The sequence below is a fragment of the Monomorium pharaonis genome, chromosome 4 (genome assembly GCF_013373865.1).
Source record: "Monomorium pharaonis isolate MP-MQ-018 chromosome 4, ASM1337386v2, whole genome shotgun sequence".
Classification (NCBI taxonomy): Eukaryota; Metazoa; Arthropoda; class Insecta; order Hymenoptera; family Formicidae; genus Monomorium; species Monomorium pharaonis.
Genome location: NC_050470.1, coordinates 5694786 through 5719691, shown reverse-complemented (window position 1 = coordinate 5719691; position 24906 = coordinate 5694786). Strand labels below are relative to the sequence as shown.

Sequence of the window (24906 nt, the reverse complement as noted above, 5' to 3'; positions counted from 1 at the left end):
GTTTATCACGGGGAGAAACGAAAGATGAGAGAAGCAAAGAAAGTAATAGGATTTAGTTGAATAAATCGCTCGTAAATGTTGCCGTGCAAGAAAAGCCAAAGTACAACAGAAGCCACTTTTATTTCACTTTTCACTTTCATTTATGCACGTGTCAGGCATTTTAAAATGCGTTCTTCTTAACATTCGGATAATTCCTTTGATGAGATTGAAATAACTGCTTCTCGGTTCTTCTTTTAAATCGTAATGACAATGTAATATAAAAGAGTCAAGGTTACCTATTCGAGGGATGGATCTAAACCGACCGTAAGTCTGGAGCAAGCTCGATTACGATGGAGAATGACGGATTACGTGAGAGAATAACAAAGTAAACTGAAAATAAGCCGGATTGACTTTATATTAAGATGTAGAAAATGACAAAAATGGTAGATTGAAAGAAGATTCTCTAATGCTGAGGGTTTGATTTTAATGATTTGATGGCAAAAGCAGTTTTTTGTCGGAAGGATCGTAAAAAGCCTAATACTTTAATAGAGGAGATCTTTGTGTAGAATCATCAGAACGAGAACAAAGAACAAACGAATGAATGAATGAATGAATGCAAAAAAAAACCGAGAAAACACAACGGTACGATAAATGTACTAGGATTCGTATGAAAGGCGAGAAGTAGACACGGAGATTTGGGATAACTTCTATCTCTTTCTCTCTCCCTCCCTCCCTTTCTCTCCCTCTCCCTCTCTCTCTCTCTGTTTCTCCGTCTCTCTCGCCTTTTCTCATCCCCTTTCTTTTTCTTTCCCTCTCATTAGGAATACTATGCGAAGTGCGGAGCGGGCGGGCAGGAGCTGGAAGCCAGCGTTTCTTAAAGCGCAAGTAGGCTAAAGTGGAAATACGGGGGCAGCGACGGCGGATCGGTTGGGAAAGGCGGTAGCGGTGAGCGCAAAAGGGGTAGCAGTGGGAACCATGACGTCATCGTTGAGGGGTTGCCCGGGCAACGGGAAACGTTCGCCGCGTCGGGACGCCGACGCGCGTCGCCACCGCCGCCGCCGCCGCCGCCGCCGCCGTCGCCGTAAAAATCAATTTAGACCTTGGCTAGGTGACCGCTCCGCGCTCGCACGGCGTTGCTGCGACGCGGCCGCTCCGCTCTCTCTGGCGAGGCGACGAGAGCCACGCTTCTCTGGAGGTGCCGGGCTGCCGACTGCCACACCACCGCACCACCACCGCGAATCGCACGAGCTCGGGGCCACGGGCTAAGCTCTGGCAGTCGCGAGCGGCCAACTCATCGAGCGGGTGCTCCGAACGTGGTGCTGGCGACAGTGCCGCGCGCGCAAAGGCACATTACACTCGCTCACACAATACATACTCTACGTACGCGTGAAACACATACACGTACACACAGATACACATACACACACACATATACACGACACGGCCGTGTCACGTAGTCACGTATACGCACGGGGACGTCGGCGCGTATACGCAACCACGCGTGCGTACGCACTATTCGCGCGCGCGATACGCGTCGCATCGCGCAGCGGGAGAAGCAGCGGCGGAGAAGCTCGGGCGAGAGAGCGGTACTCGCGCATGAAGTAGCATCGGGCACACGACGAGAAAGAGAGAGAGAGAGAGAGAGAAAGAGAGAGAAAGAGACAGAGAAAGAGAGTGACGAGAGAGGGAGAGAGTGTGAGGGAGGGAAAGAGAGAGAGAAAAAGAGAGAGAGAGGAGAGAGAGAGAGAGAGAGAGAGAGAGAGAGAGAGAGAGAGAGAGAGAGAGAGAGAGAGAGAGAGAGAGAGAGAGAGAGAGAGAAAGAGAGAATCTGTGAGCGGAACATAGTGCGCGCAAGCTTGCGGAGAATAGTCCAGGCGGACGCCTGAGGAGGAAGATCGACGTGCGAGCTCCCAGTGCCGGAGCTTGCGGAGACGCGCTACCTTCTCGGGAAGAAGTCCATCGTGGAGGATTTCGACCGGTTGGCGTGCTTCCGGAATTTCCGGATCGGCTGGTCAACGCGTTGCAAGGAACGGACATATACGAGCTTGACAGACTGGATGCGCCGCGGGAAAAGCACGCGCGGTGCTCGCGCAAGCAGTCGCGTGCATTGGTGAGACAGCCCCGTCCCTGTGCGTGGAATCGCTCCGGCGATTGCCAGAGGAGCCACGGGGAAAAAGAGTCCGGGACCATACCAAGATAGGCGCGAAACGCGCGGGGCGTACGCGCTCGAAAGGAAAAGCTCGCGTGTGTGCTGGTCGGAGTACCCGATGAACGAAGCTCGCACGGCATTCGGTCTTCGAGCGGGTGACAAACGCCTCTTTTTGTTCTGAACGCAAAGCACGGCGAAGCTTTAAAAAAAATACGCCGGAAAGCTGCGAGCGCTCTTCTTTCGTTGACTGTTTGATGTCTACTCGTAAGCGTTTTCTCCTCTATTCTATGAACGGCTACAGAGCAAAGCGTTATCTATGCGAATTTCAACTTCACGGACGTGATCGAGTTTACAATTGTGCGCCTGGACAATACTCGAAAGCTTCGCAGCAACGAAATTCTTCTTACCTTCACCTACAATTGGCACTTACAAGTGGATGGCACTTTGATGGAAGCTCGTATTTTAATATACAATATCTTAACTAATATTCCGTGAAGACTCGACCTTTATCTACGGCAAGGTGTGCAAGAAAAGTTTTACAGAGAGACCTTTAATCTTGTAGATCCCTAGATTATTTTCTTAAATGTCGTGACCATATCTCCAGCCTTTAATACACTCTCTCTTGTTATCATTAAAAAAAGTTTCGTTACTTGTTGTGTGAACCTGTGAGTTTGTAAATCCGGCTCGACGTACAGAAAAGACACATCGTGTCTTGCCGAGCAATGTCGTCGACGGCCATCTCTCCGAGAAGTGCATTCGTATCTATGTAGGGACCCGACGGAGAGCTCGAAAGCTCGAGAATGTAGTATCCTGGTGGGTGCTTGCTGGCGGAGACTCAAGCTTAGGCTCTCGCGGTGGCCAAGCGAGCGGCCAACCCGAAACAGGTGGAAGATCTCCGGCGCGATACTCTGAAGAGTACCACGAAGAGCTATCGCGTGACTATCGATGATGGTGGAAGGCACGTTGCCAGAACGCGATTGGTTGGACCGGCGCGCGTCTTCGCTCGGCTCGTGCTTTGCTGCGTGCCGGTCGTCAATTCGTTAAGCTTTCGATTTCCTCGAGGGACAGAGTTAGAGAAAACTGAAGAGGACTACCAACCGCGTGAAATGACGATCTTTGGGATCGTGCTTGACTTTAGGCCGTCGACGTCGATGTCATTATCATCGTCGTCGTCGTTGTCGCTACGACGTTGGAGAGGTAAACGTTATTTGGTCAGTTAATTACGTCTCTTCGATGCGACTCGCGATTCTCTAACGACGAATGCAGCGAGGCGCGACGGGTCTCGGTAAGAGACTGTTTCGATATTTGCATTTTAAAGAGCCAAAGTGACGATTGAAGAGACCGTCGGAGAAACCGAAGAATCCGTTTTCCCGCGAGGGGAAACTTTGTTGAAACGATTAAGTATACGCAGCCGTGACGAGTAGATAAATAAATAGATTCGTAGATAAATAAGCGGAATAAATAGATGGAAGTAGAAGGGCTGCCGATAGCAAGGAAGACATAGCAAGTAGGTCTTGGACTTAAGAGCTAAGTTCGGACTAGAACGTTAGAAAGTCGAGAAGAAGTTGAATTAAAAATAGAGATTAGCAACGTGACCTCTTTAAGAGAAAGATTTAGGCCAGTAGTACTACCGTGCGGCGGGCTTGAAGAAGCATGAATCAAATAAACGTCAGTTCGAGCTGACCTAAGAAGAACCGCAGCAAGAAACAACGTATTCCACGCCACAAATTGGAGGAAGAAAGTCTCTGAGTTCAAAAGATTTATTAAATCCACATGTAAAAAAGAAATTTTTGGAGAGTTGCCAGTTGCAAATATATATAAAAAAAAATAGTTTTAAGTTTCGTTGCAAGAAAGATATTTGAAGTAATGGTCGAGGTAGCGACGGACGTTTGAGCGACGTGCGCTACCGTAAATTTCAGTTCGTAAATGTCGAACCGGCGGAAAAACGCTCTACACGCTCCAAGGATCTTATCTATCATCAAAGCAAGTATCCGCCGTAAGTGATTGATGCGGTCGGATCATCGATGTTGGACTTGTCGTAGATCTGGATCGCCATTTCGAAGAGAGAGCGAAAGTTAGAGAGAGAGAGAGAGAGAGAGAGAGAGAGAGAGAGAGAGAGAGAGGGAGAGGGGGGGAGGGGAGAGAAAGAGAGAGGGGAAGTACAGAGGATCGATTTGACGTTGACAGGAGTAGAACGTGCCGCCGATACTTCGGGTACGGTCAACGCTGGCTCTCCCGCTACCCTGAAGAAGGAAGATTCCACCTTCAAGCATGGCCTCGGTGGCAGCGTGGCTGCCATTCGCCCGTGCGGCGGCGATCGGCTGGGTACCGATCGCCACACATCCACTGCCACCGCCGCCGATTCCGAAGGATCGGCGCAAGGCCGACGACGAGAAGCTGCTGATCAACGTGAGCGGCCGTCGGTTCGAAACGTGGCGTAACACCCTGGAGAAGTATCCGGACACGCTGCTCGGTTCGAACGAGCGCGAGTTCTTTTACGATGAAGAGAGCAAGGAGTACTTCTTTGACCGGGATCCGGATATCTTCCGACATATTCTCAACTATTATAGGACTGGTAAGCTACATTATCCGAAGCACGAGTGCCTGACGAGCTATGACGAGGAGCTGGCGTTCTTCGGTATCTTACCGGATGTGATCGGTGATTGTTGTTATGAGGACTATCGGGATCGCAAGCGCGAGAATGCCGAGCGGCTGATGGACGATAAGCTGAGCGAGAACGGTGACCAGAACCTCCAGCAGCTGCTCGACATCCGGCAGAAGATGTGGCGGGCCTTCCAGAATCCGCACATCTCTACCGCCGCGTTGGTGTTCTACTACGTCACCGGGTTCTTCATCGCCGTGAGCGTGCTGGCGAACGTGGTGGAGACCGTGCCGTGCGGCAATCGTCCGGGCCGCGCCGGTACTCTCTCGTGCGGTGAGCGTTACAAAATCGTGTTCTTCTGCCTGGACACCGCGTGCGTGATGATCTTCACGGCCGAGTACCTGCTGAGGCTGTTCGCCGCGCCCAGCCGGTGCAAATTCGCGCGCTCCGTGATGTCGATCATCGACGTGGTTGCGATACTGCCGTATTACATCGGACTCGGGATCACCGACAACGACGACGTGTCGGGCGCGTTCGTGACGCTCCGGGTGTTCCGCGTGTTCCGTATCTTCAAGTTCTCGCGCCACTCGCAGGGACTACGTATCCTGGGCTACACTCTAAAGTCCTGCGCCTCCGAGTTGGGTTTCCTCGTGTTCTCGCTCGCGATGGCCATCATCATCTTCGCCACCGTCATGTTCTACGCGGAAAAGAACGTCGACGGCACCAATTTTACCTCGATACCTTCCGCCTTCTGGTATACCATCGTTACGATGACTACGCTGGGGTAAATATAATTTTTTTTTAGTGTAATTCTTATAATGTTTTATTGTGATGGATTGAAAAAATTGCGATTATATATTAATTTTTCCACATTTTTGTTTTCCTCACACGCAAGATATTTTTTGATTACTTGTTTATTCCTATATGAATTAATATAAATTACAATTATATGATATATACACACATATTTAGGGTTGGGAAGTAATGCGTTACTTCTAACGTCGTTATCATTAGTTTTTGCTTTCTTTAATAAGGGAGTAATAAATGTTATATTCTTATTTTTATCATAGCTGTATAAATTGTTACTTTATAAATGTATAGTACACATGGTCTGTTACGATTGACCATGTTATCACTTGAAAAGACTGTCAAATATTTGTAAAAAGTAACAAAAAAAATAAATCGTTATTTTTAAAATAACGGTTATGGTAACATATTATTTTTAGGAATTTTTTCAACTCTGTACACATTAATGCCTGAATGATTAGAAATCTCATGTTTTTTTTCTTTTAAGGGCGAATTATATTATACTTCGTACGCCCGTTGTGCAAAAAATGTATTTTCCAACGTTTGAAGTATATTTGTTTGGCATGTCAATTTTTTTCTCATTGATTTTAATATAATTACATAGTTTTGATTAACAGATTTATGTCATTTTGAAATATAAAAGCAGAATGCAATTTATTTCGGAAAATTGTAACAAAGCAAGAAAATACGTATAAATATTTAGATATCAAATTTATGTGAAACTTCTTCACGTAAAGCTGTTGATAAATTGATTCTAGCAAATTTCATTTTGAATTTACACTCGTGTAACTCAACGCTATAATAAAGTGCACTTACAACTGCGACGAGTTATGCACCCCATATAGTACAAGTGAATTGCCCGTCGAAGTGAACGAGAGTTCGAGTATTTGACACACAATCTGACGACCAACTTTAGCGTCATTATAACTTTTTAACGAGATTGTTACGGTCCCTTGCCCGTACGTAGATTTTTTTGCGGAACTTTGATATTTAGTATTTCGCACTTTGCGAATTATTTCGATAATGCGCATTTCCATGCGCGCTTTATCATATTTTCAAACTTTCACAGATTATTACTGCTTTGGTGCGTGAATAATTTATAAAGTCTAAAGTCGTATAAATTTAAAATTTAGATATTATAAAGTTTGAACTTCTTCTTTATAGTTTTCAAAAAAATGTGAGAATAGTACAATTTTTGTGTGTATCAATACACAATTTAAGTTAAAAACAATTTATAATTTGTAACTATAATGAATATATACGTGCTATTATAAATAATAACTAAAATGTCGTTATATTCATATTTAATTTCCAAAATCTTTTAATGTTAAATATTTATTAGATCTTTTATAATAAATGTAGGAAAAAGATTTGAAATTTTTAAATATAATAACGTTTAAATTGCATTATGCACAACTTATTATAAAAGTTATTATATAGTTCATGAAGTTACTGAATATATGTCTAATCAGCAGAGTGTGTAAATTTTATCTGGTAAAAGTGATCCGAAAGCGTATTATTTCCGCGCGGAATTTACCGACTCATAAAATCTTCCCTTCTCTCCAAACTCGTAGGTTTTCTTTCTCAGTTCGATATCGGAAATGGGCGCCAGCACGAGCACGAAAAATCTCAGGCGCATTTCTTTCGCGGCCGCAAACGTGTTCGCCCTCGATGCCTCAAAACCGTCACGTCGGTTGTTCTTCTATTTTACGACACGTTCGCTATTTCTGCCCGGCCGAATCTATGCCAATGATATTTTTGTTGCGTTTTCGCTCAGACAGCTGACAATCACGCTTGTAACCCGAGTCACTGAGGATCGTTTGATAGTTGCAACTACTTGTTACTATCGTATGATTTGGATCAAGTTTGGGTAGATCGCACCTCTCTCTCGTCAACCGCGTTTTCTTTTTCTGTATGACATTTCTGCCGAATACTAAATGACTCTGTGTTTATATTCTTTCGTAAGTATTCTTTGAGATGGAAAGTAAGAAAGGTTAAGTACTTCGTATTAACCATCGAATGTGAACATTGAGAGGGAGAAGATGGAGCAAAATGCTTTCTTTCATAAAGAAATCTTTACATATAGATATTTTGGTAGAAAATATTGGACAACTTCGAAAACACAAAAACAAAAGTATTGTTCTTCATATATTACAGATTTTACATAGAATATAGAATATGATGTTGTATTTCTAATTTTTTTATGCAGTTAATGGAAAAAATTTTATTATAACGCAAGATGTATTTGATTTTTTAGAAATAATTTAACATTAAAGAACAAGTGTAATTTATATAATTAATGCATTTACTTTGACTTATCAAGTCCGGTAGATATCAATCAAAAAATATCGTTTATTATTTTATACGTTGATATTCAATTTGCTAGAACTTTTGAGTTTCTCTTATTACTTTAGGTTGGATACTATCTATCTGAACATCAAGAACCACCAGTGTTCTTGGCTTGTCCTTCAGTATCCAAATAGAGAGAGGCGTAGTAGTAGAGTTATATAGCACTTTATATGCAAATTACATTCCTCAAATAATTTTATGCAAAACTATCTTGTGTCTAACATTATCACGCAGACGAGGTGTGAGTACGTAGCTTCGTAGAAGATCGAGGTTTCTTAGAGTACCGGACGAGGCTCGTAAAATAGTGTTAAAGATAATCTCGGATTTAATGGCTAATGTAATGTATATTCATGTCAAGTTGAGCAGGAAAAATCTGATTTGTCAGTATAGCCGACAGCGTGTCGCGCTACTTTTTCGTATCTCACCGCCTGCCTTAGCGTTTGCCTTGCGTGTCTGCAGGACCAGGACAGGTCACTTCCTTCAAACTTTAACGAGAAGGATCAACAGGTGCCTCGAGGGTTCGTCTAGTTGCATGGCTAGCGTGATCCTTTTTTAATCTACACCAGCCGAATAGTAGCTGCCGATACGAATTAGCTTCGACCCGGGCTTACGTGGTTTTAGGCGGAAAAAGAGTGAAAATTGTGCGATATTAAAAATCACACGATAACTCCAAAATCAAACCGGTGCGCGAGATTAGTTTCGCGAAACTTTTTACTTATCATAGGGATTACATAGATCGCGTATCGGCGACAGCGCAATTTGATCGTACTTTTAATCCTCCATCGCGCAAATCTATTTTCGTTAAAGGGACGGATATTAATTTTCGCGTACGTGGAGCACGAATCTCGAAAAATAATAAAGTTAAAAAGCTTTTTGCTGCTGGAACTACAAATTAATTTTGTAGTAACGCTTTACGTAAACTGATGGTATATTACTTGCTATTATATTCATTCTTATACTCTTGCTAGGGGAATAAAAATATTTGCGTTTACAATAAGTTTAAAGAAGTATTTTGTTGCATTAAAAATTATTTCTGAATTCTTTAACGCACGTGTAAATTAAGAAAGGCTGAATATTATTCACGCGATTGATTTTATAGAAAGATAAAAGTATTTGGAGCAAATTTTATAATCCGTGCTAAATAAACGGATCAATGCTTTGAAGCAATAATAAGGGCGGTTGTAAAATGAGACAATGGTCACATTTAAATAAATTGAAGGATTTCCAGATTTGTCGTTTTTATATTTCGTATTTATCATCTCAGCTTGTATATTATTTCACTTTACGTACTGCTCGTACGAATATTTATCCGACTTTTCTCAAAATGAATGCATGTCCGTGCATCATGACACGGTTTATTAGATGCGATTCTTCGGTAGTTGGTCATGTAAATCACGGCGAGTTATTTTACAATATTTTCGATTCATTGCATCTATATATGCACACACATTTCATACATGCGTGTTGCAATGATGAACGTTATAATACAAAAGCGTTGAGCTTATTGACGAGAATGGATTTGGAATGGAGATCATGGAAAATTCACGTGATGTACGTCAAAGAGAGTGAATGTTTAATTTAGTGTACGTCTGCGGTTAGTGTTGCGAATACACCATGTGTGTGTGTGTGTGTGTGTGTGGATAGTTTATTTATTAAGAATTCTCTATGATTAGCAATGCTTTTTGCTTTGTTTGTACAATACAACACGCTTTATATATGAATAACATAGTATTGATAAAACTCGCATTTTTGTGGACGTAAAAATAGTATCTCGTTGCTTAATATTTTGAGCTTAAACCGAACACAATATCGCAAAGATTGATAATCCTAAAAATGTTTTTATGATGTCTTTTAGTCATATTTTAATCAGTTTTGGATGTTTTTAAAATGTTTTATATATTTATATTTTGAATATATTTTAATTAATTTATATATATTAAAAAAAAAATATATATATATATTTAAATAATACGATAAAATAAGACAGATTACATTAGCAAATAAATAAGTTCAAAGAAAAATTTATTACTATCCAATATTAACAAAATTAACTCGCACACAATAAAATATTACGAAGATTAAACTGGCATCAACTTTTTGACTAATTTTTATTACTTCGTTGTAATAAATCGCGGTATTAACTTTATTTATTGTAATGCAAAGTTTATCGATCCAATGTAAGTTTATTATACTATATTTTATTTTATTTCTTTGTGCAATTATTTACAAATTTATGTGTGATTATAGAATGAAAATAATCACTTTCATAAGCTGTTTTTTGAGTGCATATAAAGCACGCGTCCCAGTAGTTTTCAAGAGATAAAATGCTATCATGTGAAGTGGGTAACAGTCGCCGTAAACGCGACTTAACAACGTTCAAAGAGAAAAAAGCATGAGCCTTTAAAGGGTTTGTTCGAGATTCTGAGCGCTGCCACGCTGGGCAACGTTATTCAGTTTGCTGTAAGTGGGACAGTCTCCCAGATCTCTACGTGTCGTATCACAGTACCTTATTCAATCTGCCCGGTGCACTCTATCAGCCAATCTCCCGCCAATGGAATCCATCGAGCGTGAATTCGCATCGCGGCGTGAATGAAAATCGCGGTCGATATGACAACGAAGACGACGATGTGCGTTTCGTATTACGCTGTAAATGTGTGATAACACGTTAAAAAAATTAAATCAAATCCGTAAGAATGTACTCAATAAATGTGAAGTCGTATTATATTTGCAAAAATTAAAGTCCAAGAATTAATGCAAAGTTTTAAATATTGAAAATTTTTGGCAAGATTAATTTTTACTATACAAATATCGCATAACTTCCGTGAATTTAAACACAAATTTAAGTTTGACGTACTACATTATTTTTATATGCTTAATTATTATTTTTAATATTTAACGTTTATTTAAAATGTTAAATTGACATTTTTTAATATATTATTATAACAAATGTGGCACACGTGATACAACATTTCTTCATGTTTTTTGTAACTTTTTCTTATTTTTCTTCGCATTCCGCAATTTGGATCTTTGTATCGATATTTATTTTTATGAAACAATAAACGTGTAAATTTTTAAAAAGAAATTGTTAAGATGAAATATATACACGCACGTGCGCATGCGCGCGCGCGTGCACACACGGAAAAAAATTTCGAATGCACATATAATATAGCCTTACTAATAATCGCGATGGATATAATGTATTTGGGAGAAGTTACATATATCTTTGTATGATTGTAACACAATAATGCATGCAAATTGACCGAAAGTAACAAATAAATATGAATTATTTAGCATTAATTAACAATTAATTGGTATAAGTGTAATATGAATTGTTTAATTAATTAATTAATTATGGATTTTTTAACCAATTTGGCATTGTGATTTCGAGTATCTGACATATTTATATTATCGCGAATTGATGGAATTTATCTCTTTGTTTATTTTCCAGAAAAACTTGACTTATACTAGAATTGAACTTATGAAGAAGGATAAATTGCTCGATGAGCAGCATAAGGATAAAAGGGAATTACTTTGTCCGAAAAATCTCTCTACGGTCTAAAAAAAACAAGCCAGTCATATTAAAAACAGATTTTTGCATTAAATTTCGAGTCTCGCCGAATCGAATATTTATCTCGGTAGGTGGTAGAAAAGAGGAGAAGGAAAAGTTTCTATAATCGTTTGGATAATTTACACGATATATCTGCATATGGTGCACGCTACGAGAATAGCAGTATCGTTTCTTTTCGGAGTAGAACCGAGAGTACGAGTTTTGAGGAGACTTTTCTTCTTAAAATGCACGATTGCAGCCGCCTATTCTCGAGAGTTTATTTAGGTCGTAAGACAGAGGTGGATTAAGGTGTGCACGTAAAAAATAAGTACAAGGGCGAACTTCTTCGAGTTTCGTATCTACCGTCGTTGAACTCCGAAAATAAAATGTCTTGAATCTATATATTTCACGTTATCGGGCACGAGATCCTCAGGATTCATAAAAGAAAAATTCCTCGAAAATGAATGGATGAAATTACGAGATAATACATTATAAAACACGATGAGATTTTATAATAAATTTTTGTTTCAAGTTTAATTGATTTTGCAGTTGCATAACATTAAATACAATGTAAGCGATTAAAAATAGTCAAATTTTAATATGAAACGTTTTTTTTTTTTTTTTAATGTGTTACGTCAAAGTATTTGTGTGTCATATACATGTAGAATTTTATTATAATAAAATTATTTGTTATTTGTTTAGTAATATTTGAATATACATTTTTTAATATTTGTATAGATGGACATTTTTTGGAATGGTTTAAGCAAGATAGATCTTTTAATTTTAATTATCAAATTTTAAAATAAAAACACTTTGACATTATCAAATTACAGTTAATAAATTTGCAAATGAATATAGTCTAAATTAATTTTAGGCTGAATATTATTTCCCCTGTTTTTCTCATAAATAATAAACGATCTTGCAGAAATATATTACAGCTTTTTTTGGTTAAGCGTGTTGTGCAGCGTATGAATAAAAAGCTACGATGATCAAAGAGGGAGTTGCGCTATCATATAAAATTAACCGCGGTAACTCTTAAAGTTTTTTTTTTCTGGGGATTAAAAACTTGAGCGAGGTGCTATCGAAGATTCGTTCGCGCGAAGTTTAACACGGGATGGCTTTAAAGTGACGTTGATGTATACCTTAAGAGCGGAAAAATAGGTCGAAAGGTAGTGCAGGGATAACGAAGAGGAGGAATTGCAGGCATCGACAAACACTTTACCGTGTCGGGAAAGCTTGATTGGCGTATCGCCAAAACACAGACTTCCCAGCCATGATAATGCGTGCTTTTTTCTCAACTCAATGTGCTTCGGGCAGAATTCCCTGTTCTCTCTCTCTCTCTCTCTCTCTCTCTCTCTCTCTGTTGTTTCTTTTATACGATAAATTTCTAGATAGAAGAAAAACTGTAGGGTGTGTGTGCGAGTTGGTTATAGATTAAATTAAGAAGAAAACTTACGGCTGCAGGAAACCATTGTTCCCTGTTATAGTTTTTTATATTGTAATTTGAAATTCTACATATATTAAGCCTCATATTATTATCGTAATAAGTTGGATATGTCATACATAAATTATAATTTATAGAATTCTTAATATATTACATTGGCTTATAATTAATTTTACGACGTCTTCTGATATTCATTCTCGATTATTTCTCGATCTATTCCGAAGCTTTTTATTAAGTTGTTTTAAATATTTTTGTTTTTTTATAACTACTGAGGAGTTAGTCCAATGCTTTAATCGCCAACCTGGAAAATCGAGGTTTTATTGATATCCTTTTAGCGTAGTTCTGTGGTGTGTGCTTTTACATTTTATGCAGATATACAAAATTTACAATTTAAACGTCGATTTTGAATGGCCTAATTAGAAGAATTCTCTCTGATATTCTCGTTTTCCCATTGCCTTCCAAGAGGTAGCGATCGAATAAAAATGAAATATTTCTGACCGGTTTCGAACCCGAATTTCCAGCACAAAGAGGAGACGCATTGCGCCACGATCGCTACAAATTCTTAATAATGGCATTAAAAATAAGTCACATTTTTCCTTACACAATATTTATTATGAAATTATTAGTGTTATGTATGAGATAATCTAATCAAACGTTAATTACTAGCATTTGTTGTATCAACACGAACTATTGTACATCGAAGAGAAATTATTAGTACGAATTGATTCAGAGAATAATTTTATCTGCCGGAATTTAATTGTTTGAAAACCATCAGACGTTTTATGACAAATTGGCAATGCACTCGTGCTTTTGCACTAAAAATAAAACAAGATCATAAAATACTGCTAGTATTAATAACTTTGTAGCTAATTTCTCTTTTGTTCAGTGTTCTGCGCATTGAATCGTTTTACAGTATATTATCCGGCTAATTGGCTGCACTCGCCGACTTGTTGCCAAATTATGCAAACGACACGATTATCGAAGTTCATCGCCTCGCATACAGTTAGTTTCGCGAAACTCCAAGAAATCAGATTTACACGCTCTGATTACATTTTAAGCTCGTTTAATCATTTGAATATAACGTTAACCAAAGTCCAGAACTACTATTGTGAATTTTAACGTCTGTAAGATATATATGAGAGAGAGAGAAAGAGAAAAAGAGAGAGCAAGAGATAACAGTTACAGTAATAAGATTATTCGTATATGACAAATGTACGTATGAAAAAATACGTTAATCATTTTGCACAGATCGCTATTATAAACGTTTTATAATTTGACGTTTAATATTTAGTTTTTTTTGTCGTATAATACAACGTAAAGACTACATATTGTTGATTATTTATTATCCATTATAACAAAATTGTAAGTTAATAATTATAACATTTAACAAATATAAAATATATAAGGAAACATAGAGAAGCGCCATAAGAGAGTAACTTTGAAAATTTTCTACAGAAAGATTTTATTAAACTAACTATATCTTTTATTTGAAAATATACAATCGTGTTGCGAAGAAGTAAATACGTCTCTTTACGTGTTAGACAGGTCAATGGGTGTATCCCTCGAGCAAAATTGCTCCTATATGGGCAAATAACGGCGAAATTAACAGGTTATTTTTCTACCAACCTTTTTCATCGCCGCAATACATGGTCAGCTGCTGTTCTTTAATTCTCTTGTTCGCAAAAAACGTTATATGTACACCATTAAAATTGAATTTTGAGTTGAACTAATTAGAGATGGAATACAATGATGTATTGGAATTGAATGAAATTAGCTGGGATATTCGTTTTGATAAAATTGGCAAAATATTTTTATTACTAGTAATATGAAAATGTAGGAATGTATATTCAATATTACATTTTATTAAGACATTTTAAAATTATTTGATTTAATTTTATGATATACAATATTTTTACAATATTTTTTATGACCGTTACAATTTTATAAATTTCACAATATTTTTATTTTTAATGATATATTGTATTTATTATATACAGTACATTTGTAATTTATTTAATTTACGAGAATTAATAAATACAATTTTGATATTTTGCAATAATCTCTTAATTATATGAATTGTTAAATGTTTTTTTGTTTTAACATTGATCGCTTATTCTTCTTTTTCACATTTTATTAATCTTCCACATTTTCCACAAGATTGATTCTAATTTTATATCACGTGGCACTCATAAATCTGATCGAAGAAGCACTTTGTAGTATCTGTACCAAACTTGAAACATTATTAAGTCGGTCAGCTCCTCTTGGTCTCTTTTCCATTGCGTGATTAATTGTCCATTTTCACACAATGATTTCTTCGAGGCGGGGTCGAATAACTGACACATGTTGTATAATGTTCTACGCTGATATGCGAAAGTTTTATGCTGACCACTTACAATTGAATGGTGTTGATTGGCGAATAAATGACGCTCGCTCGTTAATGTTCTATTCGATGCCCATTAAATGAAATAAAAATTGTAATTTGAAAATTATTTCCAAATAGAGTAAAAAATATTTAAATTATCTTTGCATTACCTGTAAATAAATAAATTTTGAATTATTGGCAAATTTTTATAACAGTAATATTGTGTAATTAATATAAGCAATTTATAAATAACAAGAACTATTTTTAATTATTTGAAAAAAGTAATTAACTTTGCTTTTTGCAATACATAATTAAGTTTACGTTAAATTTACTTTTATAGTATCTTACACGCGTTACACATTTAAATACACTGATATTTTAAGTCGTAAATAATAATTAGGCACTCTGGGAAAAAGTTTTTCCAAAATACGGTTATAATTCACTTTGAAACCTACGATTAAGTAATTAAATTATTTGAATTGTTGGTAACTCTACTGTGAGAAAAATTTTGACCGTTTTTTGTAGTTAAAGAACTTAATATTTTGATCAGTGTGTTACTTTAAAATTCTTTGACATAGATAGACAAGCAATTTTTAATTAATACAGGGTTAATTTGAAAAAATAAATGTAAAATTAGGGTTACAAGTAATCTAAATAATTTGATTACCCAATCGTAGGTCTCAAAGGATTATAATTGTATTTTGAATAAACTATCTTTTCTAGAGCACAATACATTTTATTTTATTTTTTTTTTGAGTTTTATGACAAGAGTTGGCGTATTCTGTTAAAGATTGGCCGAAATCATTTAGAGGTCGCTTTCGCGCCGTATTTCCGTTTTAGTCCTCGACGCTATTTTCCGCAGCTCGGATAAACCTCTCAGGCTGAATTTTCGGAAATATAAGGCCTCCACAGTTTCGCCTCCAATATCCAATCTTGTTTTCCCTCGCTCTCTATATTTCTCTCTTTCCACTGTGTCTCGCGTGTTCTTTGAAAATATCTGTCGTATTTCTTGTTCAGTGAGAAGCCCCGTATTGTGTTAACAAAAAAAAAAACATGATTTGTACTACTGAATTTGCAAAGGCGTTATTATGAAGGAAGATCCACTTTGATTGATTGAAGTCTTTTACGAATTTCTGATAACAAGAACCCAATATTTTATGAATTTTATGTAACCAATTTTTATAATAGTGGAAATATAAAACTTATTGAATCATTGAACATTATATATAATTATTAAATTAGAAAATTAATTTTTTATCTAATTATTAAATTATTGGCTTTATAATTAGTTAAATAATTAAGCAATTACAAGTAATTTTGTTAATGATTTGGATTCTAGAAATTTGATAGCTGAGTTACAAGCGTTGTGAGAAAATTTTGAATTAAAAAATTTAAAATTATAACCTTTCTATTCCAAATTTTCATCATAAAACATAAATTTATAAAAATATAAAATTTACGAATTTATATAAATTTAATTACTTTCTATATAAAAAATATGCGATAAGTTCGTTTAAATGGTCTAATATTTTACGAGATTGAATATTTCTTTCTCAAGTCTACATTGAACAAAGTATCACGTGGACAGAAAAACCAATGGATCTTGCGCGCGGTTTTCGTCGTTTGTCATTAGTGTGAAACGTGAAAAATGATTTCCGCAGCCTCGCCAAACCGTACGTGGCGTCTAGTTTCCGGACAAGCATCATTGTTAACAAGGTTCGATTTGTAATTCATGAGGTGCGCGACGGGATGGATTGCACGTGTCGACTAAAAAAAAGAACGTCAGACGAAAAAAAGACTAGTTTTTCTTGGCCTTCACGTTAACACTCCGTAGAATTCATTAACTCCGTGAAAATGCATTGCCTCGGTTATGTTACTTACTGTTGATTGTTAATAGAAGATAGAAAACCGCGGGAAAAAAAGATAAAAATTGTCAATTTCGCGTTTTTGTTTAATGGACAGCCTATCTTGAAAATGTAACAAAATTCTTTTTATTTACGTTGAATGCCTTTGCTGTCTTGCCTTTGCTTATACAATTTAGTTATACATAATTTTTTTTTGCAAATTTGATTCTAATTTATCTACTTTGAGAATTTAGTACGGTCGTTTTGAATCTGATTTAAATTCAAAATTGTTTCATATTGTAGTTATATTAGGTTGTAAATTACTATTCAAAAGTTCAGTAAATTGTTCTTAAGATGATATAATCTTAAGAGAGAGAGAGAGAGAGAGAGAGAGAGAGAGAGAGAGAGAGAGAGAGAGAGAGAGAAAGAAAGAGTATATGGCCTTGTTTCTTCATCTTTCGTGTTACTTTACTTTCGTGTTACTTACTCTAAGCAAGTAGCAATTTTCAATTTGCTTGATCGAGTATGAGAAAGGTTATAAAAAGTGTTGTAACTTACAACTTACTACAGTTTAAGATCGCGATAAGGTGAAATGATTTGGATAAAGGTGCTATAAACGGAGTCAAGCAATCTAGATTTCAATTTTGATCTCATTTCATGTTGCTTTACATTGCTATGTAAATGTTAAAGATAAATTGCATGTTAAAAAATATATTTTGCTTATCAAATAATTTTCTCATGCATATACAATTTGAAAATAAGCATTAAGCCACAGATTTCAATTTTATAACGCATATTTTACGTATTTTTAAATTATTAATATATAGATATACATTTGACACAAGATCGATAGTTTCTATTCTTATTTGGTTGCATAATCAGGAACAACTGACTTTCATATTGACTTTTGTGTGAGCTATTTGAAGAGAATTAAATGGGTAAGATACTGAGATTTTTATTTCTGTCGATTTCTGATTAAATTGACAGTGAATCTGCCATGTTTGAATTCTACTGGTGCGGCGCTTTTATCTTTTTTTTTTCGCATTAGCTCATTGTCCATTGTTAGCTTTTCTCGTCCCATAGAATCTTTTCATGGCCTTCCGGCATCTATGTCTCTATCGATCTGTCTGACCGAGGCCGTGTACAAGGGCGGTTTGGGCGGGGTCATATCACGAGGAGAGAAAAATTGGCAGCAATGAGTCGATGCCTCGAATAGAGAGCTGCGAAACTCCGATTTTGAACACAAAGAAACAATCTTTCCTGTTGAGATCTATCTTGTCGTTTATAAGAAATAAAGGTAATTGCGGTTCGATACGCTGTTCCGTTTGCGCATTTTACACAAGATATAGACGTAGTTCTTAAAAGAAATTAAAGTAACTTTGGTGAATCTTAGATATATTATCTCAACGATATTTTACCAACGATATCAATAGGCAATTTTAAGTTTAAATTAAGAAACTAGAACTTTACAAATGACGTCCATTAAAGTAGAGACGCCACTGAAATAAAATTTTCTCGTGTTTAAATTACCATTTCTATTAAAATTCAGTAAAGCGCAGAGGAAGCGTGAAATTATCTGAATTGACTGAATTTCAAGTATGTTAGGCTGAGGCGGGTCTGCAGGTGACATAATCGACCATATTTTCGATGCAATTACTTATTCGAGGATATATGCAAGATGATTTGGAGAAACTTTCGAGCCTGGAGCAAGTCAGTTCGTCCGTAGAATGACCCAGTTGCTTGGTGCTAACACACTCTTCTGGACTACGGTGTTAAGTTCCGGTAAATCCTTAGCTTGCATTTGACAGAAATTCTGTTCTTCATTACTTACTCCGTTTTTCCTCCGTCTTCTTCATCCTGTTCGTGTCGTTAACGTCAAATACAGATTACACAGCTGATGCTAAATTGCATGTATAATCATGATCCGCTTTTATAAATTTGATGAAATGTTAGGAAAGTCTTTTATAACTGTTGTTTGAGATCAAAATTGGATTGGTCTATTAAAAAGACATGCAAATAAAGAAATTATCGTTAATGTTTCTCTTATTAGAAACAATTTTATATATCTTATAATTTTATATCTCAATTTTGCGTTGTTCATAATTGATATTTTATATATATAATAGTAATAATATTCTTGTAATATAGTAATAATAATCTTTGATAATTTTAATGTTTTAAGCATCCATTTCGTTTAAAGTATCCAACTTATTTTCTCACCGACACAAACATCATTAGTTTATTTGTTCGTGAATATGAAAGAAAGGGAGAAAGCCGACGGGTTGAAACAGTCGCCAAGCTATACGTGCGTTGCAAAAAAAGAAATGAATCGATGAAACCTCATCGACCCGGGATTTCGAGTCCAATTCCACGACAATTTTTCACGCTCGTCCAATATCGCTTTAAAGCGGTTATCGCGTCGCTGTTTCCAGCGCCGATAGTGGCTGACTAAAAATAATATCTCCACTCGACGGGCGTGACATTTAACGGTTACTCGCCCACGAATCGACCCGACTCTCTCAAACATAATTACCCTTTCTCATTAGCCTCTTTCATGGTTTACGGTCCAATCGGCCCTTCGTCATTGTAGATAATCGCCGCGATAGAGATGGCTCGCGATAAATTCGAAATACTAGCTGACGATGATTTTCTGCCACGAAAATGTTCCACAGTAGCAGTTTTTGTATATCTATTAATTTGTTTTTATGCGTGACGCATTTCTTATGAAGTGTGAAACCGATATTTTTCTTCAACTATAATATGCTAGTTTTACGTAATTATATATTATATGTAATATAAAATTTTTAATACCGTGTTAATTCCATTTTATTTTTGTGGCATGTGACTGATGCATAATTAAAAAATTACCGATTGTTAGAAGTTTCAAAGTAATTTTTGATGTTCCATGCCATGGAAAAAAGATTAAATTTTTCTTGTAATTAATTTATAATTTATTATATAAAAATATATTTTTGAATTTCTTTTTATAGAGAATATTGCTAAATTTTTTAAAGAGGTAATAATTCTTTGCATATCACGTTGTGAAGACATTATTGCTTTTTTATATGCCTCTGTTTAAGACATATTGATACGCATTAAACGGCTGTTGAATCGAAAACACGCAACGCAATTAATATACGTGCTAATCGCTTAAGTTTGGGTAATTAAGAAGTTCCTGCGTGGCCTGAAATCTCGTGCATGAACGGAATTACGCGAACAGATATTAATCTACATGGCGGCCAAAAAGAATACACGCGATAACAGTTTAATATAATAGCAACTATAGTTTATAAGCCCCGTATACTAAATTTCTGTAAAAACATGAACATATCTTTTTTTTATGACATACCATTTAATTTTTATTTTAACTAAAAGAGTTTTGAATTAAATCAATTATTCTGTGATGCAATGCTTGTTATAGCTTGTAAAGTTAATGAAAGCGAAACGTTAATTTAATTAAAATGCAGAAGTAACTAACGACCGTGAAAAGATCTTAATTGCTATTGCTAATCTTGTTGCGTGCTTTCGGTTAACAGCGTCGCATGGCACACGCTATCGTGTGAACTTAGATGGTCGATTATAAATTACAAGATTACGCCGCTATATCCTTAATTTGAGAAAAAACGCGGATATTTATGTATTAAGTTGGTGTTAAGTACGCTGTCTGAAAATAGTGATTATACAAATGAAATAATGCAGATTAAAAATAGGTACAATGTCTCATCAAATTATTTAAATGCATTAAGTGCAACCTGTGTTAACTGATCGTAATTTAATCTATTAGCGTGCCAGCATAAAATATATTAGAATAATTAGACGTTGTAAATAATTTGACTTACAACATCTAATTATTTTAATATATTTTTAATATTTGATTTTATAATTTTGTTATATACAGCTTTCACTGACAAAGGTTGTTTACTGGTTGCTTCAACGAGAATTTGGCGGAATCGGTATTTTTATCGCAAGGATTTTACGAACTATATATTGAAAGCCGTACAATGTACTGAATGTTAACGCAATTTCGACCTTCGTGTCGCAGTTAGAATCAAATCTGTTTATTTGACTTGAGTTGAAACGCGGTGCTAACATCGCGTGTCATTAAAGTGTTTTCAGGAAATCGGGGTATAGAGACCACCTCTCCAAGTACGGCCCGCGTCTTCGGATTTCTCTAGAATCTCTTGGTCGTTTGCCAAGGATTGTTAGATCGTATCCGTACGATTCGTATATACGCAATATAATCTAGATGTATTAATACATACTAAATCGCAACTTGGTGCAACGTCGACCAAGTTCCGTTCGTTTACCCATTTATTAGTACTTTACGTTCCTCACGTAATCCGTTGAGGCTCTCACGATAAACTCGTCTCAAATTAATTTAGCATCGTGACCCTTTTTACCGCCAAGGAATAAGATTGCATTTTATTATCTTCTACGCGGAAGAATAATTCCCTTTGCTGTTGCTCTTCTTTAAGACGATAAATGTGTTATTTACATTTTTCCTTATTTTATTTTTCCTTTTTCTATATAATTATTTTTTCTTCTTGCATTACAATGATTTTGTAAAGATGCAACTACTTGGGACATTTTTCATTGTGGAATGTTTTTTTCTTTAATTAAATATTTCTTCTTTGTTAAAAAAAGAAAAGTGAATGCATTGTATGTGTATCTGTTAGTTAGGTGATTGTAATTTGATTTTAATAAAAAATTTTAATTTAGTGCTTGTTGTTTGATGCCGTTCGCACGATTTAAGAAAGCCTGATATTCTTCTCTTGATAGAAAGTGCTTTCAAGGTTATTCCGAAGTTATTTCACGAGGAAGAATTTCCCTCGGGATTTACTTTCTCAGAAAGTTTATTTCAAAGATAAAGTCTTTTGAAGTCTGGCGAAATATAATACAACTATTATTTAATTAATTATGGTTAAGAATAAATTATTACTTTATTAACCATCCCGTTATTAAAAGGCCACAAGAATCCAGGAAATTTTTTTCTACCGAACAACGTTGAAACTTCATAAAATGGAACTGCAGACAAACGAATTGAAGCTCACGCTGACATAAATAATATTTATGGATCGTAATATTAAAATTGTCGTATATTTTCTGACGTTTTGACTTTATATGTTCTTTTTTAAAGCTTAATTAACGTCTGTTGCTATGTTCCGACAATTTATGATTGTTTTGAATTCATCCGAACTATATTATTAACAAACAGAAACGAAAGTTTTCGACTTTATCAAGATCATGCTAGTCGGAATATGAATTTTCAAACTAAAGGAGTTAAAATGTATACCCGCGGAAAGGGGTTTAGACGATGGAGTTACCGCAGATAAAATATAAAAGTTGTACTTCTCGCCTAGGGTTTTTACGACTTATACTATTACCACTCACGTCTAATAAATTGTAAAGGTCGTAAACGTTACTTTATATACGACGCGCGAGTAGCGCGATAGGTACCGGTGCTCAAGTCGTATTATAAAAAATAAAGTTTGGTGTACTTTAATTATGGATGTTTAGAAGGTGGTATGTTAGAAGCATGGTATCAATGTTATACGAGCTATAATGCAATTATTATTAAGCAGAGTTGCAGTTCTAGTATTATTCACAATGTTGCAATGCACCATGATGCTAAATTATGCTATATTTTTGTGTGAATTTTATTCTCACATTTTGTGTAGAAATCTCTAATTTACGTTTTTATCAGAAAACTAAGAAAATTATTTTAAGGTAAAGAATTCAATAATTTTTATTTAATAACTACTTTTTATTAGTAATTTATACTTATTTTATTGGTAATTAATACTAATATATTTACATATATTACTAATAAAATGTAACTAATTATGTATATTACTAATTGTTATCGAACGGAAGTAATCTTAACTAACGCTAACGAGTTTACAAAATTGAATGTATAATAAAATACGCGATAACAATTTATCTATTAAAATTAATTAAAAAAGAGAAGAATATTTTTGCGTTTGTTTCATAACACGCGTTGAACATTTTAAGGCCTTAATACTTGTTTTTGTAGCATACACAGAATGCTATTGTTCACACAAGGTCGCTGTGCTATCATTTGTACACCGGAATTTCAACAGTTAGGTAGTAGGGCAGGCTGCTTCGTGCGTCATGTTATTATCCTTCGAGACTCTATCGCGACAAGTACTATGAATAACGCGATCTTTCCTAGCGATCAAGAGAAAGGTCGGTAATAATGACATACCATTTTGTTTTTTAATTGTGTACCTTGAAAAAGAAACTAAAAATAAAACTTTGGCAACGCAAGTACAAACTAGTATCTTCCATCAGACGATGTATAGTAGGTTTTATAATATCTGTTTTAAATTTTGCAATAATTAAGTTTTTCACGAGAGTAGCAAAAACGAGTCTGACAAATAAGCTTTAAAACAAAATTAATAGGTAATAATTAATAATAAACAGTAGCTACATTCTTTTATTTTTTTTTACATAATATATTTATTATATGTTTAAATTAGGAATGAAGTTAAATAATACTGTTTACATTATGAGTGCAATTTATAAATAAAAATCACGTAAATTTTATTTTTGCTTAAAAAAATGTATTTTTACATTTTATATAGGAAAAGCATAAATGCGTGCATTTCTTGACAAAAATAATATATTTATTGAAAGTTTATAAGATGTTTGCTTAAGTACTGAGTAAATGTGTAATTAAAGTTTTAAATATTTATTGAAGTGTTTATGAGATGGAAATTTATAAACATAGAATTGAGTATGAGATATTTATAACTATGTTATATAGATGTTCACAAAGTGTTGTGTAATGTTTTCAGAATGTTGCGAATGCTCGGAGGATGTTTTATTAAAATATTCTTTGAAACATTTGTAACATTTCAAAAACATAACACAACATTTTCCGAACGCTTGACTTTCAATGTAAGACTATTGTTATCAGAATCTTAGATATTATCCGATTTTAGTGTGAATTAATTTTTCTGCAGTATGAAAAATTGTACTGTCAAAATACATTCCTCATATATTTTTGTTTTTGACCTCAATTTTAGAAATTCGAATTAAAGAACCATTTTATTAAAACGTTAATGGAAAGTTTCATAATGCTGCATGTTATGTTCTATTCTGTGCAGATTTATGTGTACGAGAAATAGAACTATATCTCATTCAGATGCCGCGTATTGTTCGCTGGAAATCTCCATATTGTAGAGATATTTATTAATTGCTTATGAACAGTACATTTGGGAGATGTTGTTAAATTGTTTTGATGCACGCTGAAATCAATATTATGTAAGAGTTTTCAAAATGTTTCTTATGAAGCATTTTAGTGACGTTTAACATAGTCTCAAACATTTCCATTATAGATTTTTAAATATTTGTAAAATTGTTATTTAATAGAAGATTTATCAATAAATATTTATTATGTGCTTTTAAATAGTATTGTAAATAAAAAATAATAATTATTAATAAAATTTTTTATAAACAGTGTAACCATTGATTATTTTTATTAATAATTAATTTGAAATACAAGAAAAAGAATATTTGACCAAATCTAATGAAGTATTAAATATTTTGGGAAGCTAACACACATTGCTGTGATGCTGTTAATATTTGTTACTATGATGTACTATGCGCTATTGTTCATGCAAGATCGCCGCGCCATCATTCATACACTGAGACTCAAACAGGAAGGTAGTAGAGCAAGTACGTCATCGCGACTATATTCTCACCATTCTTCGCGACATAATACGAGAAAGTTGTAATAGTTTATGTAAACGAGTAATGTTTATTAATCCAAGTTATGCGATCATAACTTCATAAGCTTC

General features: G+C 35.3%; 1 protein-coding gene across 14 annotated transcripts in view; it reads left to right on the top strand.

Moving 5' to 3' along the window:
• The first annotated feature begins 4259 nt into the window (after positions 1-4259).
• Positions 4260-24906, top strand: part of LOC105834830 (potassium voltage-gated channel protein Shal) — a 114203-nt gene continuing 93556 nt past the window's right edge. For 13 of the 14 annotated variants that reach the window (XM_012677619.3, XM_028189212.2, XM_012677611.3 and 10 more), the window contains exon 1: positions 4262-5514. In XM_012677619.3, coding sequence (XP_012533073.1) covers positions 4400-5514 — 1115 coding nt within the window. In that variant the 5' untranslated portion in view covers positions 4262-4399. Of the gene's footprint in view, positions 5515-24906 lie in introns of all 14 variants that reach the window. The other variant, XM_036285891.1, reaches the window with a different exon arrangement.